Genomic DNA, 16,034 nt, shown 5'->3' on the forward strand with positions numbered 1-16,034 from the left:
AAATGAAAGGAAGTGGTAGCTTGAAACATTCTCCCTGTCTCCAAATTCCTCTCTTCCAGATTTGTACTTGGGTGGCTAGATATTAAAAAGATTTGAATACAATGGAGATTTAGAACATGAAAGGACTAAAAGGGAATTGAAGGGGAAATGCCAAATGAGACAAATGTTAAGAATACAGATGTAATTTCAAGAATTTCCCTAATCTTCTCTACCTAGTGTTATTTTTAACAGTCGACTGCCAGGTATAAACTAGCTTTTAGATAGTACACAAGCAATATTCTCCTTATATTGTATAACTGTGAAGTACATAGTGGCAAAATTTAAACACAGAGTAATTCATTACTGACCATCACCATCCATTTAGTACTATCAAAAGCCAGTGATGAATAACTCAAATTGAATTCTTCATTTAAATAAATAATTTAGAACGGTATTCAAATGAGGTTGTCTGGGGCTTTGGTGGTGACCATGGAAAGAAAGTTTAAGCCAACGAACCCTGGAACCCTGCAATCTTCCTCCTTCCTCTAACCTCAGCAGCTTTGATTTTTATCAGTTTTATGTATTGGGATAACATCCAAAAAACTTTATTCTGGTTTTAAAAAAATGGAGAGTTCTGCTGACTATATTTTTACAAATTAGGTTTTTCACTAACAAGACCACCTTGACTCAAAGCAACCTAGCTCCATTTGAGTAAGTTTCCGAATTATTTTCTACTATATTTTTATAATACATCTATCTATTTATTTCAATTGTTCATCAATTGTACTAAATCTCAGAAAGTTTGATAGGCAGTTGGGTCAAAGATGAATGTCTTATAAGAGACTCAAACTCTGGTAAGAGCAACTAAGCATGCAAATTATAAAGGTAAGAATAAAGTGCTGAGTGTACATAGTGGCTAAAGAGTAAAGTCAGTTGTGGAAAATGGGATAGGGTAGGATGGATATCTCAAAAGACTTCCCATTTGAGTAAGACACAACAAAGAAAGTATGACTTCATGAAAGGTAGACAGAACACACAGGCTAAGGGCACAGACTGTAGAGTTCTACTGTTTGGGTTTAAATCTTGGCTCCACTGGGATTGCTGGTTGTATAATCTCAGTCAAATTACTTGACCTCTCTGTGCCTCATTTTCCTCATCTTTAAAATTTGAAAAAAATAATACAAGCTACTTCATAGAGCTTTTGTAAGGATTTAATAGGTTATTAAATGTTGAATGCTTTAAACAGTGCCTGACACATAGTACACAGGAGATATACAAATCAAGTGTTATCACCAGCAATGGAGGTGGAAAGAAAACAAGGAAAGTATTACTACACAATTTCATACAGTAAACAAATTTTTAAATAGTCTACTTTAATAAAATTCCCCTTAAATATTTACTCACTCGCATACTGGACCTCCGTAATTTTTTACGAACATCTCTTCTAATGTCATTCACAGCAACAGATTCTAACTGTTGATAACGCTGAATTTCCTGGTTTATGGTTCCTTCACTTGCACCTAATTTTCTGGATTCAAAACAAATCGACAATTAGCTTAAAGAGGTAACAAAGTAAGAGTGATTTTTACTTGCACCTTTTTAATTCTTTCACTTATCAGAATATCAAAGATTATATATGGACAGGCAAAAATCCTCCATAGAGTTAATACTCACACCTGACCAGGTATAAAAAAGCTCTGCTGTTTTAGCAAACAGTTCTTATCCATTTCTACATCAAGAATCTCTGATAATTTCATGAAACCTACGGAACCACTCCACAGAATAATATCTGTATGTAAAACTCTGTATAGAATTTAAGCCTCAGGTAAGATTTTAGAGGAGGAAGTATACTTTTCTTCAAGTCATTTTTTTAACCCTGGTAACAAAATTCGAACTATAATATAAGTCAACAGGACACTGAACCACTGTTATCATAACTGATTTTACAGACAAGTTTTTAGGGAATATCTTTCACTGTACATGCATACATTTGTGTAAAGTCCTTGAATACAAAAAACCCCATAGTTACATGTGTATGAAAATGAGAAAAGATGAGGTATAACTTCCACCTATGAGGAAAAAAGGTTTTAAAGTTTGTTTTAAAGCATATTTAGTCTTAGGAAGTATTACCTCGTATTATGTAGCAGGCAACAGATAAAGAAAAAAATTACTACCACCCCCTCCCTACTCTTGACTTGCCCTACCATCACCTCAGTTCCAGTGAGCCACTAACACAGGCAGGCAAAAAAAAAAGCATGTAGTTGGAATTTAGACAAACACAAGTTCAGATTCCACTTTAACCTCTCCAATCCAATTTTTGTGTAGATAATTCCATCTATCCTTGAAGAAATGTTGTAAGGATTAAACTGAGATTACATAGGTACTTAATAAATTCTAAATTTGTTTCCTCTCTTAAAAATTTGCATTTTGGAGTTCCCATCGTGGCTCAGCGGAAACAAATCCAACAAGGAACCATCAGGTTTCTTGTTCAATCCCTGGCCTTGTTCAGTGGGTTAAGGATCTGGCGTTGCTGTGAGCTGTAGTGTAGGTCACAGAGGTGGCTCAGATATGGTGTTGGCGGCAGCTATAGCTCCAATTCGACCCCCAGCCTGGGAATCTCCATATGCCAAGGGTGCAGCCCAAAAAAGCAAAAAAAAAAAAAAAAAATCATTCCAAAAATACCATTGTTAGAAAAAAAGTGATACATATATACAAATGTGAAGATACATATATATATATATATATATACACACATGTAGAGATGCATACATGTGACAGCCAGCCATAAGCTGCTCATAAATGTAAAGTTGTGATGAGCACTAGCGTATGATTTATAATTTTATCACTAATGAATGTATGATCTCAGACAAATTTCCAAACTTCTCTCGACCTTGGTGATCTCATTTATAAACTAAAGATCACTTGTATTGGCCCCAAAACGATTTTCTTCACATTTAGAATCTTATGATTCTATTATTAAAAAGCATTATATTAAACTAAAAATCATTATACATACTTAAGATCATCTATTACTTTGGCCTGTTCATTCAATTCTCTGATATCCACTATACGCTTCATAATTTTTCTTCCTCTAAGTTCTCCTGGCTGACTACAAGATGCTCCTTGTCTTCGATAATCTACAGCTTCCTGAAAAATCAAAAGTAGGTCTGTCAGTAAACCCTCAGGTCACAAAGCAAATCCATACTGTCACAGAAATAACATCTTAAATCAAAGGAAGCATGCAAGAATCAAAGTCATCTATATTAAGATGATTGGACTCTCCAGTGATTCAAACCCCTTCATTTTCATAAGCAATCTAGTTGCTACCTACGTTTCCCCATGAGTGAGCTCTGCATGCTTTCAAATGGGACTGGCTAGACTGAGGGGAGGCCCACATGTCTGAGTCACATAGATACTCTGCAGGAACAGAATAGCGCTGATGTGGGGGCCTCAGGCCTAGGAGGTGATTTACAAGTCGTTGCCCAAAGGTGAGCTTGTGGCCATCTCCACTTACTGAACTTCCATCTGAGTTCTAAATGATAAACAGTAACATTAATTTTTTAAAAGTTTCCTTCCAGGAACAAAACTGTTTCATGATACAACAGTTAAAAGATGTTTCAATTTTTTTAAAAACTAATATTAGAATGAAAGCAGAGAGAAACTTTTTTACCTTCCAAAAAATATGATACTACAGAATACACGGACAGTATAGTATAGAAAGAAATACATACTTTTAAAATTTATACTTCATTTTGAGTGTGAACTTTGCTTTTGACTTTCATTTTTTAACATTCTTATTGATATATAATTCATGTTATAACATTCACCCATTTAAAATATGTAATTCAGTGGTTTTTAGTATATTCACAAAGTTGTGCTATCATCATCAGAATCCATTTAGAATATTTTCACCACCACCCAAACAAAACCTCCTAACATTAGAAATCTCTTCCCCTCCCCCTTCCCAATGCCCCCTGACTCTCCAAGCCCTAGACAACCACAAATCTACTTTCTGTCTCTACGGATTTGCTTGCACTTTCCTTTTGCCGTTTATTCATTACCTGTAGGTTAAAGTACAAGTTGACTGGCAGTTATTATGAATAAGTAACTCAATTAAAAGACAATACTATGAAATTAAAAACCAGTATTTTATAAATATAGATACAGAGAAACACCATTCCCTTCCTTCCTCCACAATTAGTAATTACAACAAATAACACTGACTTCATAATACCCCTTTTTCAGGGTGAAAGCCAGTGGTGAAAAAGTCTTAACAGTGAGTTTACTTACAGTGTGGATGGTGGGAGACATAGTGTCAACTTCGTCCTCATCTGACAGGTCAGCTATGTTCACTGAATTCAGATCAGCAATGTCATCTATGTCCTCCTCTCCTGTCAGTGTCGTAAGGGTATTACCCAGAGCATTAAGTCTTTTGCCAATGTTAGGATCCATGTGGACATCAATCCCACACATTTTCCACAATACATTGAGTGTCCAGGTTCCAGCACTACTACTTTCTGTTTAAAGAAGTGACATTTTTGATAAGTCTTGAGTATAGGAACTTAAATAACTCTACACCCAGTGAATAAAGTGAATGATGGCCCTGCGAAATAACTAATGTCTCTCACAGCTAAATCTGTCAGAAACATTAGACTACGGGATTAATTTCCCTATTGTCTAGTGTGCATCTATGGTTTCCTCGCTGTAGCACCCTTCTTTCTCCAGTGACCTATGGGTTCCTTTCTCCTCTCAGTCCCCGAGCTGATCTACCTTCCCAAGGCTATAGTAGGAGCTGGAATGACCCTCCTTCATTAGCCAGAATTAGTTAGATAATTAGTCTGGGCAAGGGTCAAAGTTAGAAAACTAAGAATACTTCTCTGGTTCCTCTCTAGTGACTGAGGGTGGGGAAATGAAGCTCATGAGCTGCTGGCAGTCATGTTCCTGCCATGTGTAAGGAGGTAAGCAGTAAGGAAAAATGAAGCAGCCAGAAAGAAGAAGAGACAAGAGCTGGAAAGAGCCCCGCTGACAGCTGGAATGTAGTTTCCAGTAGTTTCTGAGGGCCCCTGAATTGGCCTGGTTCCTTCTCTTCACCGAGATAGCCATTCCTAAGTTTAACTGTGATCTGTAAATATTCCAGTAAGTTCCCCATTTTAAGATCGTTTGAGTGGTCTGTTTTCACTTATTAAGAGTCCTGACAAAAACTTTTATATGACCTTTTCCCCAGCATGTATGTTTACCTCTGTCATCACCTTTCTCCTGCTGGAAATTTCCTAACCATTTCAGTTCTCTGTCAGTGGGGACTTGCAGGCCTTGCTACTGTGAGAGTTTACTTAGGATGAGCACTGAGACTAGGTTTGGGAGGATAAGAGGAAACAGTAAGGAGAAAAAGGAAATCTACTAATCTTAATCAGCTTTTACCCCTCTCAACATTTTAAGAGCTTTTAAATAAATATCTCCCTTTAGTTTTTCCTAAGTTTATACCAGGCAAAATAAAAGTTTACACTATGCTATCATCTAAGTCAAGACAGGTTATTACTTCTATAGTTATCTCCAAAGAGTTTCCTGGATTTCTACCTTTTAAACCCCAGAAAGTGGGCTTTGATACTGTCACATCTCTTCCGTGCTCAAAAAAAATTCAAAGGCTTTCTCATTGTCCACTAAAGAAAGTCCACACTCCTTAATTTTGGATTTAAGATTTTTCCCATCTTATTTTCACATAACTCTATTCCAGCCAATTTGGACAATTTTAATTAAACACTGTGTTTTAACATTATTATGGGTATAATTCTAATTTTTTTCTATTCACATTTTCCAGTTTTTGCTTAACAAACAATTTTATCCATCTTTCAAATACCTGTTTAAATGTTTGTTCTGGAGTTCCCTTGTGGTTCAGGAGGTTAAAGATCCAGCACTGTCACTGCAGTAGCTCTGGTTACTGCAGTGGCATGGGTTTGATCCCTGACTCGGGAACTTCTGCATGTCACAGATACAGGAAAAAAAAAATCCTTGTTCTTCCATAAGGCTTTCTCTCATTGCAGTATCCTTTGAAATTCAGAAAATTTTTTTCTTCTTATAAATTTCATTAGCAATTGGAATTTTATATTTTATTGAAATTACACTTATTACAGTTTAGTTATACTGCAGAGGCTTAACTGCATTATGAGAATTTATATTTAAATTTATAGAGTATATAGTATATCTTATTCATCTTTGTCTTCCCCAAAACATTTTGTCATGTATCTTGTACACTGATGGTGTCTAAATAAAAACATGCTAATGTTACTGCATAATAGTTTTCACAAATTAGGGAATATCAGAGTTAGTTTAGTTAAAAGATCCTCTAATATAAAGGAAAAATAGATATAAAAGCAGAATTCTACCTAATATATGTAGCAAAAGTAATACCAAATGTGAATTACCAGCAGCTGCTTGTCCTGTAGTCCTGGAACATACTTCATAGGTACCATCTGGAACTACACCTGCACGAAAATTGCCCCCAAAATAATTTTCAATAAAATTATGCTTGTGACTAGATATTATACTGCAATTTTTCACCCCAACTGATTATCTAAATATTAACAGGATTACTATCCTAAGTTACAATTTCTAATCTGGAGAATGAAAGGGCTACCTTATATGACTTGCAAAGCCTACTTCATATCTCACAATATTTTATTCTTATTAAAAGAACTAAACTGTATACATCTAGTATACATAATAGTATAAGTCAACTATACTTCAATAAAGAAAAAGGTTTTAGCTTTACATTATGCATGTGAATTCCTAATAATTACTAATAAAAACCACAAAGCAGAAAACTTTGGCACATTTGGAATTTGGAATTCTATGTCAACAAAACAACTACTCTACTTCCTTCTTCTGCCACTGTCCCAAGACAAAAGACAATAAGCACGTTTTGAAAACAAATCATTTGATATCCTCCAAAATCCAAAATAAATTATCATTATCACAATTATCAGCATGTTAGTGTTCTACTTTGCTGGTGTAATATCCACCGAGGTGCTGAGTTATTATTTATATATATATATTTTTTTAAATTTAATTTTGTTTTTAATTATTTACCCAACATGATTTTTTTTCTACTGTACAGCATTATATTTTTTAATATGTATTTTTGATTTTGAGTCAGAGGCATATTTCTTATGCATTTTCCCTTTGTTTAAACTGTTAATGAAATGTTATCCTCCCTTTGCTTCCAAATATATTCTGTCCAGTATGATTGTAATGATGGCAAAAGGTCATCTTAATAAAAATCAGTATGTTTAAATTTAAGGAAAAAAGCACACAAACAAAAGATAGTTATTAGCACATTGTAAATCAACTATACTTTAATAAAAAATAAATTTAAAAAATTTTAAAGGGGCAAAAAAGAGACAGTTACGGTGACTTTAAAAACATATATATATAACAGTAAAACAATTATTTGTAAAGATTTCTGATAAAGGCAATTATTGGTCTTCTGAGTATTAGGCATAAGTATTTTGATATCAAGTCTTCTTAGTAACCTGAAGTTTTTAAAGAAATCCTAGTATTTTACCTGTGAATTACCTAAAGGCAAAGTATTCAAAACCAAGAATTTCACCTGAAATATTAGCCAACATTAAATGCCCAAATGTTAATTTTTGATATAAAAAAAGTGGAAAGTTTTCCCAATACTCAAAAAGAACTGAGAACTGGAAAGATTTTCTTCCAGTAGAGAGGAAGAAAAACTGTTAAACAATGGTATACCACCTTTTGAAAAATGAATTAAGGATTAATTTTGGTTTACAGATTGGCTGAGGAATTTTAGTTCATATGTTTAATTCTTCAAATAAAATTTTTCTTCACTATTGAGGTTAATGATGCTTCATCTACTCTGCTGTAATATTTAAAATAAAACAGTTAAAATAAATGTACCCTTTTACCTTCAAAATAACATATATAAAAATTTTTTTAAAAAGAAAAATTAAAAAATAAAAAACCCAGAACTGAAAAAATAGCATATAAACACAGCTTTATTCCTAACCTTGAGTATTATGGAATCAGAAGAATTCACACAAGTTACACTCTGTATGCTACATATTTGGGAGTGTGGATTTATTATTTATGGCTGGAGTTCCTGCTCCTGTTTATCCTGTACTATACAATGAATTGGCTTTTGCACATTTATCACTTTCTTTCAAGATCCCCACTGAACGAATACATCTTACCTAGTCATTCATGAATCAATTATAGGCAAGACCAGGGATTAAGCAAAACTTCAGATGTTGCAACATCAAAAAGAGTATCTAGTCGGTTTACTTACCAGAACTACTGAAAGCTGCAGTTTTTCACAAATATGGTTTGATATCTTTAATTAGAAATAGCCTTTATTTCACAAAGTCCAATAACATTCCTATCTACAAACATCCTTTAGTTTTACTACTAAAGATACTGGAATTATTTTTTAATTTCAAAAATTCTAAACCTCATACAAAAATAAAAGACACTCACAGGCATTCATCACTAGGTCCCCACGAATTTCTGGTTTCCAGTCATCCCAAGATGTTTCAAAGCCATCAGCAAAACGAATACAGAAGTTTTTGAAATGCCCTTTACTAACTAGAGATTCTGAAGAACAAGCAGTGATGAGAGTACTTTCAATGGTCAGTACTAAGGCAGAACCAGTGTCAAGGTCTCCAGTATGATTCGACTGCAAAATATATTATAGAAGAAATGACAAAAGGTGACAACTTTCAAAACTTGGAAATCTCATAGGATTCATAGGACCAAACATCTAGAAAGAGCCAACCCTAGAAAGCTTCATTAAAAAGCAGCTTACAAAGATGATGACTACCTTAAAAAACTAAATTGCTGGAATGAAATGCATTTGCCATGTACATTTTTTAAAAACTGAACTTGCAAAAGGCTAATTATCTATTTTTCTATCTCAAGCCTTTGTTTTAATTGTAGGGAACATTTTCATTTTGACAACCACCTCTGAAGTGTATGGGCTTCCTGGGCTCTTTCCACCATGCCACTGAAATATTATCATTTTTCTCCTGAAGCACAAACATATCAATCCCTGACCCAGAGTTTTTCTTAACACTGTGTTGCCAAACAAAATACTTTTAAAAGATAAATTCATTCAACGACTGGTTACAGGTTATTTTAGGTAAGTGACAACAGTAAAACATAGATCTCTGTATTTGTTATAGTTCTAACTTCTTAGCCAGATAGGGGTTCACAGCCTTTTCTCTCATACACATGTGAATGCAAATACGTATTTCTGAGAACTAGTCCTAAATTACAAAGAGGAAAATTTTGCTTTATCCAGTATACATAACTTATAAGTTTTGTTACCATTCATTATTACAGTATAAAAGAATTTTGAAATTCCTTTCTCTTAGATGAGGTTATTAAACATTATGAAATAGTATTCTTAAGTATTCTTTGTTCCTATTGAATTAACAAGTAAATGGCAAAGATATCTTTGCTAACTACAAAACAAATGTAAAAATTCTGAAAAGCAGACTGCTTATTTTCCAAGGTAAAAAATTAAGATGTATGAGATGGGTGTAACCTCATTACTATTCTGAGGCACATCAGAATGCTTCAGAAAAAAGTCTCATGAGATTCATATTTAATACACTGCGGATGAACAATGGCTGAAGTTCAATCTTATTCACTATTTACTAAACTCGTTATAAATTGTTAACCTGAACATTTTATTGTTATATTCTACATACATAAGAATGGTTAGTAAAAAATGTTTGGTTCTTAATGTTGGTCTATGATTCTATTTTTTATACCTGTGCAGTATTTGTGATAGGCAGACAAATTCCTAGATCATTCACAGTGAGCTGGAGGAAAAGAGTCCCAAACGCCTGGGCTGATGTTTGCTGGATACCAGGCAACATATCTACCACTTCCTTTGTAGCCATGTGAATATCTTTATGCAAAGCCATTCGTTGTTCATTCCAATTGTCATAGGCAGCCTTATAATTCAGCCAAAACAGCACAGCTTTTGATAATTAAGACAGGGCAGAAAGAAAATTAAAATCAAAACTGTAAACAATACAGCAAGTAAACCTCTACAGCTGTAAAATCCTGTTCATTAATAAAAATTACTCTCAGAAAATTGTAGCATTAGAATTAGAAAGGAGCTACGAGGATATAGTCAACTTGACAAATGAAAAAAAGCAGAAAGCAAGTAACTGCAAAATGGCAAAAGAAGAAAATCCAGGTCCATCCACTCATTCAAGGAATTATTTGTAAAATGCCTATTATATGCCAGGCATTGGGACAGATTAACAAACAAACAAAAAAGCATGATTTAGAAAGAGAAGTCAAAAACATTTGAGTCTGTAACAAGAATGAAATCTTAAGGGAAACCATAATTTACTGTGGTATACGGAAGGAGGAGCCTGAAGAGAAGATAAAGATGAAGGGGTCAGAGAAATAGAAGGAAAAGCAACTGTTACGACACGGACACAAAGAGTAGGAAGTACTTTAAGGAGTTGCTGAAAGCTGATCAGAGGCTAGTAAGAAGAGAAATGAAAAAAATGTGCTCTGGATTTAACAAAATAAAATGTTATCCATAATACTGCCAAAAGGCCATTTTCTAAGAAACTGAATTTATCTCCAGCCAATACCCACCACCAACTTCAATCTTTCATGGCTTCATAAATGGTTCTTTCTAAAATACAATTCCTATTTGCTGAAGATACATTAATTAGACCCTATCTATCATTCAGTCTTATTTCCCATTATTTTATCAAAGTTGCAGCTATATTTTCTTAAGACTTCTGTGCTCATATATATTTATGTTCTCTCTCACTTGGAAAATATTTATTTACTTCTTGACTACATGCCTGGGACTGTTCTAGGCCTTTGGATATAGAGGTAAATAAGACGAGCTTTCATTTCCTGTCTCCCTGATGAACTCCTAACTCCAAGTTGAATTTGAAAAATTAGTTTCTACCCTGAGAAGCACAGGGAAAGTTAGAGACTCCCTCAGATATTAGAACATGTGTATATGTGTGTATATACAGAGGATATATTAAACATAGATACATATGTGCGTATGTGTGTTTTGTGTGTATGTGTGTGTGTATACACATATATAAAAACCTCCTCTCTGTAGTCTACTTTGCTCTCTCTCCCACCCGAGATTCCTTGAGGGCAGAGATACTGTTTTCCGTATTTGTATTTCACTTCTAGATACTAAGCAAGAAATGTTTACACATTAAATGAATAAAGACAGTTCCAAGGCAAATGAGTGTGATAGTTATCCAAACCATAAAAACAGCATTACAATTAAAATTCTGAATCAGACAGTCCTATAGATTTATGTAGAAAGCAAATAATTTTGGAAAGTAAAATAACTTTTAAAGTTTACTTACTTCATTTATTTTAAAAGAAATGATGGGAATAAGCAAGAAAGTTTTTTTTGCATGCTCACATTTCAAATTTAAGAGATGTATAGCTGTCAAGCGTTTACACTGGTAAACTATAGATGATTTTTCCTAGTGTTACCAAAACATTTCTAAATCAAACAAGGCAGTATTGGACTTTTATCTTACCTCTATCAAAGGCCACAGGCTGTGCATAAACAATTGGTCTATTCAAGGTAATAAGCACAGCTTCCCTATCTGAAGAACCACTGATTTCTTCTCGCAGGGCATTTCTTAATCCAATTCTAGTTTTAAAATAGGCAACTTGATGAAAATCAGAACCGGCTTCCTCATAAACCTAAAATAAAATCAAAAGCTCAATAAAATCAAGTAATGGAAAATGTTTTAATTTAGAAAATTAAGTTTTAACACCATAATGGTATTGTTCGCCAAAAGAACTATAGTACATTTTAAATTTCATTTGTCAATGACATATATATATTCCTGACACTCTGTACCAGAACACTTGAAGTTAATTTACAAAATGGACGTGTATATAAGAGATAAATACGAAGTCATCATAAAATTCATACAAAAGCTAGGATTAGGTCCATATTCTCAATGGCAATGTATTAAATGTTTCGAGACAGTTAGATCCTCTCTCTTCTCAAATTGTACTTATATTTGAATAAATTAGTGTTTTTCTAGAGATGACATAAAATTTTTGTTCATTTATTTCCCCATATAATCTTTAAGATACCTATTCAGTTTTGAAAGTGTGACTGGTATTCCATTAATCAGTTATTTAAAGAAGGAAAAACAGTTAAAATCTACATAAAAATTTTTGGCCAAATAAAAACAATAAAAAATTCCTTGATGAGCTATGGAAGTTAATTTTTATAAAACAAAATCTGATCTATTGCTATATATACATATATATATAAAATTTTTTTTTAACATTACATGTTTAACATTATGGCATGCAAAGTTTGCCTTATCATAGAGGACAGCTAGGAAACCTAGTAACATTTTAAGGACTGACCAATGCTAATAAATGCTAGTAAACAAATGTTCATGAAGATACTAGATTAAGCGTCATGTGATTGCATTTGCACTGAACAATATACTACCACCAAAATACTCTATGAAATGCCAGGTAAAATTATAAGCGCCTTCTTAAGTGATTTTTCATTAGAAATTCTTAGAAACTTTAAATACTTTTTAAATTGGGGTCCCTGCTATGGCACAGCAGGTTAAGGATCCAGTGTTGTCTTTGCGGTGGGGCGGGTTTGATCTCCAGCCTACCACAGTGGGTTAACGATCCTGGACTGCCACAGCTGCAGCATAGGTCACAGCTGTGGTTTGAATTCGATCCCTGGTCCAGGAACTTCTACATGTTGCCAGCATGGCCAAAAAATAAAAAAATTAAAAGTATAGTAATACTAAAAGTAGTTCAAACTGATATGCAAAGTTCAAAGGCCACAGTTTTAATATTAACATTCTCAGCACTTACCTGATGTTTAACAATTTGTCCTAATGCCAGATTTAAATCCACTTGGCATTTACCAAACAGTTTTAGATAGCTGCTACTTCCTGGTGAAGCTTTGGTTTGAAGTCGGTTTGAAAGTTCCAATTCAATCAATCCAGTTTCAAATCTCACAGCTCTCATTGAAGGAGTTGTGGCCGTTACTTGAATACCCTAGCAGATTATATGTTTGGAGGAAAAAAAAAAAAAAATCAAATCAACAATGTACACCTAATCAAATGAAATCTTTCAATATATGATATATAAAATACCATGTTTTAAAACAGATATAGGATGTCTAATGAACTGATAAAACTAGCAAGATCCTTTAATTTCTCATGTCAGTGGGAACTTTTTCAGCTATTAAATTTCATTTCAGTATTTTGTATATAAAACACAGACTATTCCTGGATTAAATACATTAATTACAATTAACTATTTGGTAAGAATAGTTTTTAAGAACACAAATATAAATATTAGAAATAACAACGTTTATATTAAGGTATTATTTTAATTGGACAAGTGTACAAAATATTTCTTAAAGAGTAATTTATAACAGCAATAATTAGAAAAAATCAAAATGTTCACCAGAAGGAAGCAGTTAAATTGTAACAAAAGTGGACCTAAATGTTCTGACGCGAAAAAGTATTGTTTTTAAATATGCATAAATTACTCACATATAAAAATACAAGTAGGAAAATATCCTAAAGGACATTCAATCATTACAGCTTTTTCTCTGAGTGGGTAGGGCTATACTTCTATTTGGCATATTCATGTTATCATATGAATTTGTATAAGCATACATTAAGTAGAAAAACACTTCTTAAAGAATCATTATTTTATTATTATTTATATTACCTTAAACTGCAAGTTCAATGAATAGAGTAGAATTTTAGGCTTGTCTCCATCTGCTGTTCCATCATGTTCATTCCAAAGAGGAATAGGCTGCTCCCCACCTGAAAGACATTAAATAATTGAAGGCTTGAGGCAATTCTTTAAAAAGAAAATAACTACTTCGCATGTTTAAAAAAAAAAAAACTTTTTCCAATCATTAACTCAATCTTTAATAGGGAACTTCAGCCATATCACATTTCACTGAGACAGATGTATGTGTGTTAAGAACATTTTATAAGGATTAAGACAGAACATTATACATATATTTAAACCAAACATGATTATACATCTCAGAAAATGTATTTGAGGGAAAAAATTACAATGCAATAATCTCTTCAATTAAAAATATGACATTTGTCATTTATATTCGCATGCACTATAAACAAAAAAGAATGAAAAGAAAAAATAAAAGTGGAGAAGTAAAAAATAAGGTTATATGTATTTTAGCAATAAAGAGAGTGACAATAAAGGTTTGGCCTATACATCAAAAAAAAAAAAAAAAAAAAAAAAGGCGGGGCAGAGGGCCCTGGGGATAAAGTTCCTACTAATAAACTATTTGTTGCCCAGGCCATGGAGCATTCAGGAAACAATATTCTATTATTTTAAAATACAACTTCTAGGAGTTCCCATTGTGCCTCAAGTGGTAATGAACCTGACTAGCATCCATAAGGACGCAGGTTTGAACCCTGGCCTCAGTGGGTTAAGGATGGGCATTTCTGTGAGCTGTGGTGTAGGTTGCAGACGCAGCTCGGATCCCATGTTGCTGTGGCTATGGCATACGCCAGCAGCTACAGCTCTGATTCAACCCCTAGCCTGGGAACTTCCATTTGCCCGTAAAAGACTACAGAAAATAAATAAATAAATAAAAAACTTCTAATTTATTGTAAGAACTTTTCTGCATGTTTATCCTTCAAATATTTTATCTTAAAATGATTCATCTTTTCCTATAAATATTGAGCTTGTATAATACCAGAGAGCAAATATAGGGAGGATGGGACTTTCTTCCTAGGAGGTAATCAATTAATATAATCCATCACATCGAAAAGCTAAAGAAGAAAAATGATATGATCATATTAAAAGATGAAGAAAAAGCATCTGACAAAATCCCACACCTCTTGGTAATAAAGACTCCGTAAATTAGGAACACAGAACTTTCTAAATTTGAGAGCAACCATCTATAAAAAACTACAGCCATTATCATGCTTAAGGGTGACAAGCTTGGTTTTCCCACTAAGATAAGGTACAAAGCAAGGATGTCCCCTCTTACTACTTCTTTTCAACATCATACAAAAAGTCCTAGTTAATGCAATAAGGCAAGAAAAGGAAATAAAAGATATATAGATTGGGAAGGAAGAAATAAACTGCTTTTGTTCACAAATGACCTTGATCACCTGTTCCTAGAACTAGTAAGTGCTTATAGCAAGGTTGCATAATACAAAGTTAATAATATACAAAAGTCAATCGCTTTCCTATGTACTGGCAGTAGTGGAATGTGAAATTAAAAATACAACACCATCTACATTAACACCACAAAAAATGAAATATTTAAGTATAAATTACCAATATAGTAACAAGATCTACAGGAGAAAAACCACAAAACTCTGCTAAGATAAATGTCAGTTTTTTCCAACTTAGTCTATAGATTCACTACAATTCCAATCAAAATTCTAGCAAATTATTTTGTGGCTATCAACAAACTCATTCTAAGGTATACATGAAGAGCCAAAATAGCCAATAAAATATTGAGGCAGGAGTTCTTGTCATGGTGCAGTGGAAACGAATCTGATTAGGAACCATGAGGTTGCGGGTTTGATCCCTCGCCTTGCTCAGGGGTTAAGGATTCGGTGTTGCCATAAGCTGTGGTGTAGGTCGCAGACATGGCTCGGATCTGGTGTTGCTGTGGCTCTGGCGAAGGCTGGCAGCTATAGCTCCAATTAGACCCCTAGCCTTGGAACCTCCATATGCATGGGTGCAGCCCTAAAAAGACTAAAGACAAAAAGTAAAAAATAAAATATTGAGGCAGAAGAACAAAACCAGAAGACTGAAACTACCTGAATACAAGTTACAGTAATCAAGACAGTGTGGTATTATACCATAACACAAGAAGATCAACTGAACAGAAGTAAGAGCCCCAAAACAGACTCACATTAGTATAGTCAAGTGGTCTTTGACAAAGGAGCAAAAGGCAATACAACAGAACAAAGATACAGTCTTTTCAACATATGGTGCTGGAATACCTGAACATCCACATGGAAAAAATA

At 33.7% G+C, this 16,034-nt stretch overlaps 1 protein-coding gene across 19 annotated transcripts in view; it reads right to left on the reverse strand.

Moving 5' to 3' along the window:
- The window catches only part of KIAA1109 (KIAA1109 ortholog), a 200,129-nt gene that overhangs the window by 41,182 nt on the left and 142,913 nt on the right, over positions 1-16,034 (reverse strand). For 10 of the 19 annotated variants that reach the window (XR_002346813.1, XM_021101618.1, XM_021101619.1 and 7 more), the window contains 10 exons: positions 13,738-13,835; positions 12,868-13,053; positions 11,544-11,712; positions 9,771-9,982; positions 8,473-8,671; positions 6,399-6,458; positions 4,270-4,496; positions 3,311-3,511; positions 2,996-3,126; positions 1,384-1,507 (listed from right to left, as the gene is read on the reverse strand). Coding sequence is in view for 17 of the 19 variants with exons in the window: in XM_021101618.1 (XP_020957277.1) it covers positions 1,384-1,507; positions 2,996-3,126; positions 3,311-3,511; positions 4,270-4,496; positions 6,399-6,458; positions 8,473-8,671; positions 9,771-9,982; positions 11,544-11,712; positions 12,868-13,053; positions 13,738-13,835 (1,607 nt within the window). In the remaining 2 variants the exon portion in view is untranslated. The remainder of the gene's footprint in view (positions 1-1,383; positions 1,508-2,995; positions 3,127-3,310; positions 3,512-4,269; positions 4,497-6,398; positions 6,459-8,472; positions 8,672-9,770; positions 9,983-11,543; positions 11,713-12,867; positions 13,054-13,737; positions 13,836-16,034) is intronic. The other 9 variants (XR_002346814.1, XM_021101630.1, XM_021101634.1 and 6 more) reach the window with 1 other exon arrangement.

Source organism: Sus scrofa, chromosome 8 (assembly GCF_000003025.6).
Source record: "Sus scrofa isolate TJ Tabasco breed Duroc chromosome 8, Sscrofa11.1, whole genome shotgun sequence".
NCBI lineage: Eukaryota > Metazoa > Chordata > Mammalia > Artiodactyla > Suidae > Sus > Sus scrofa.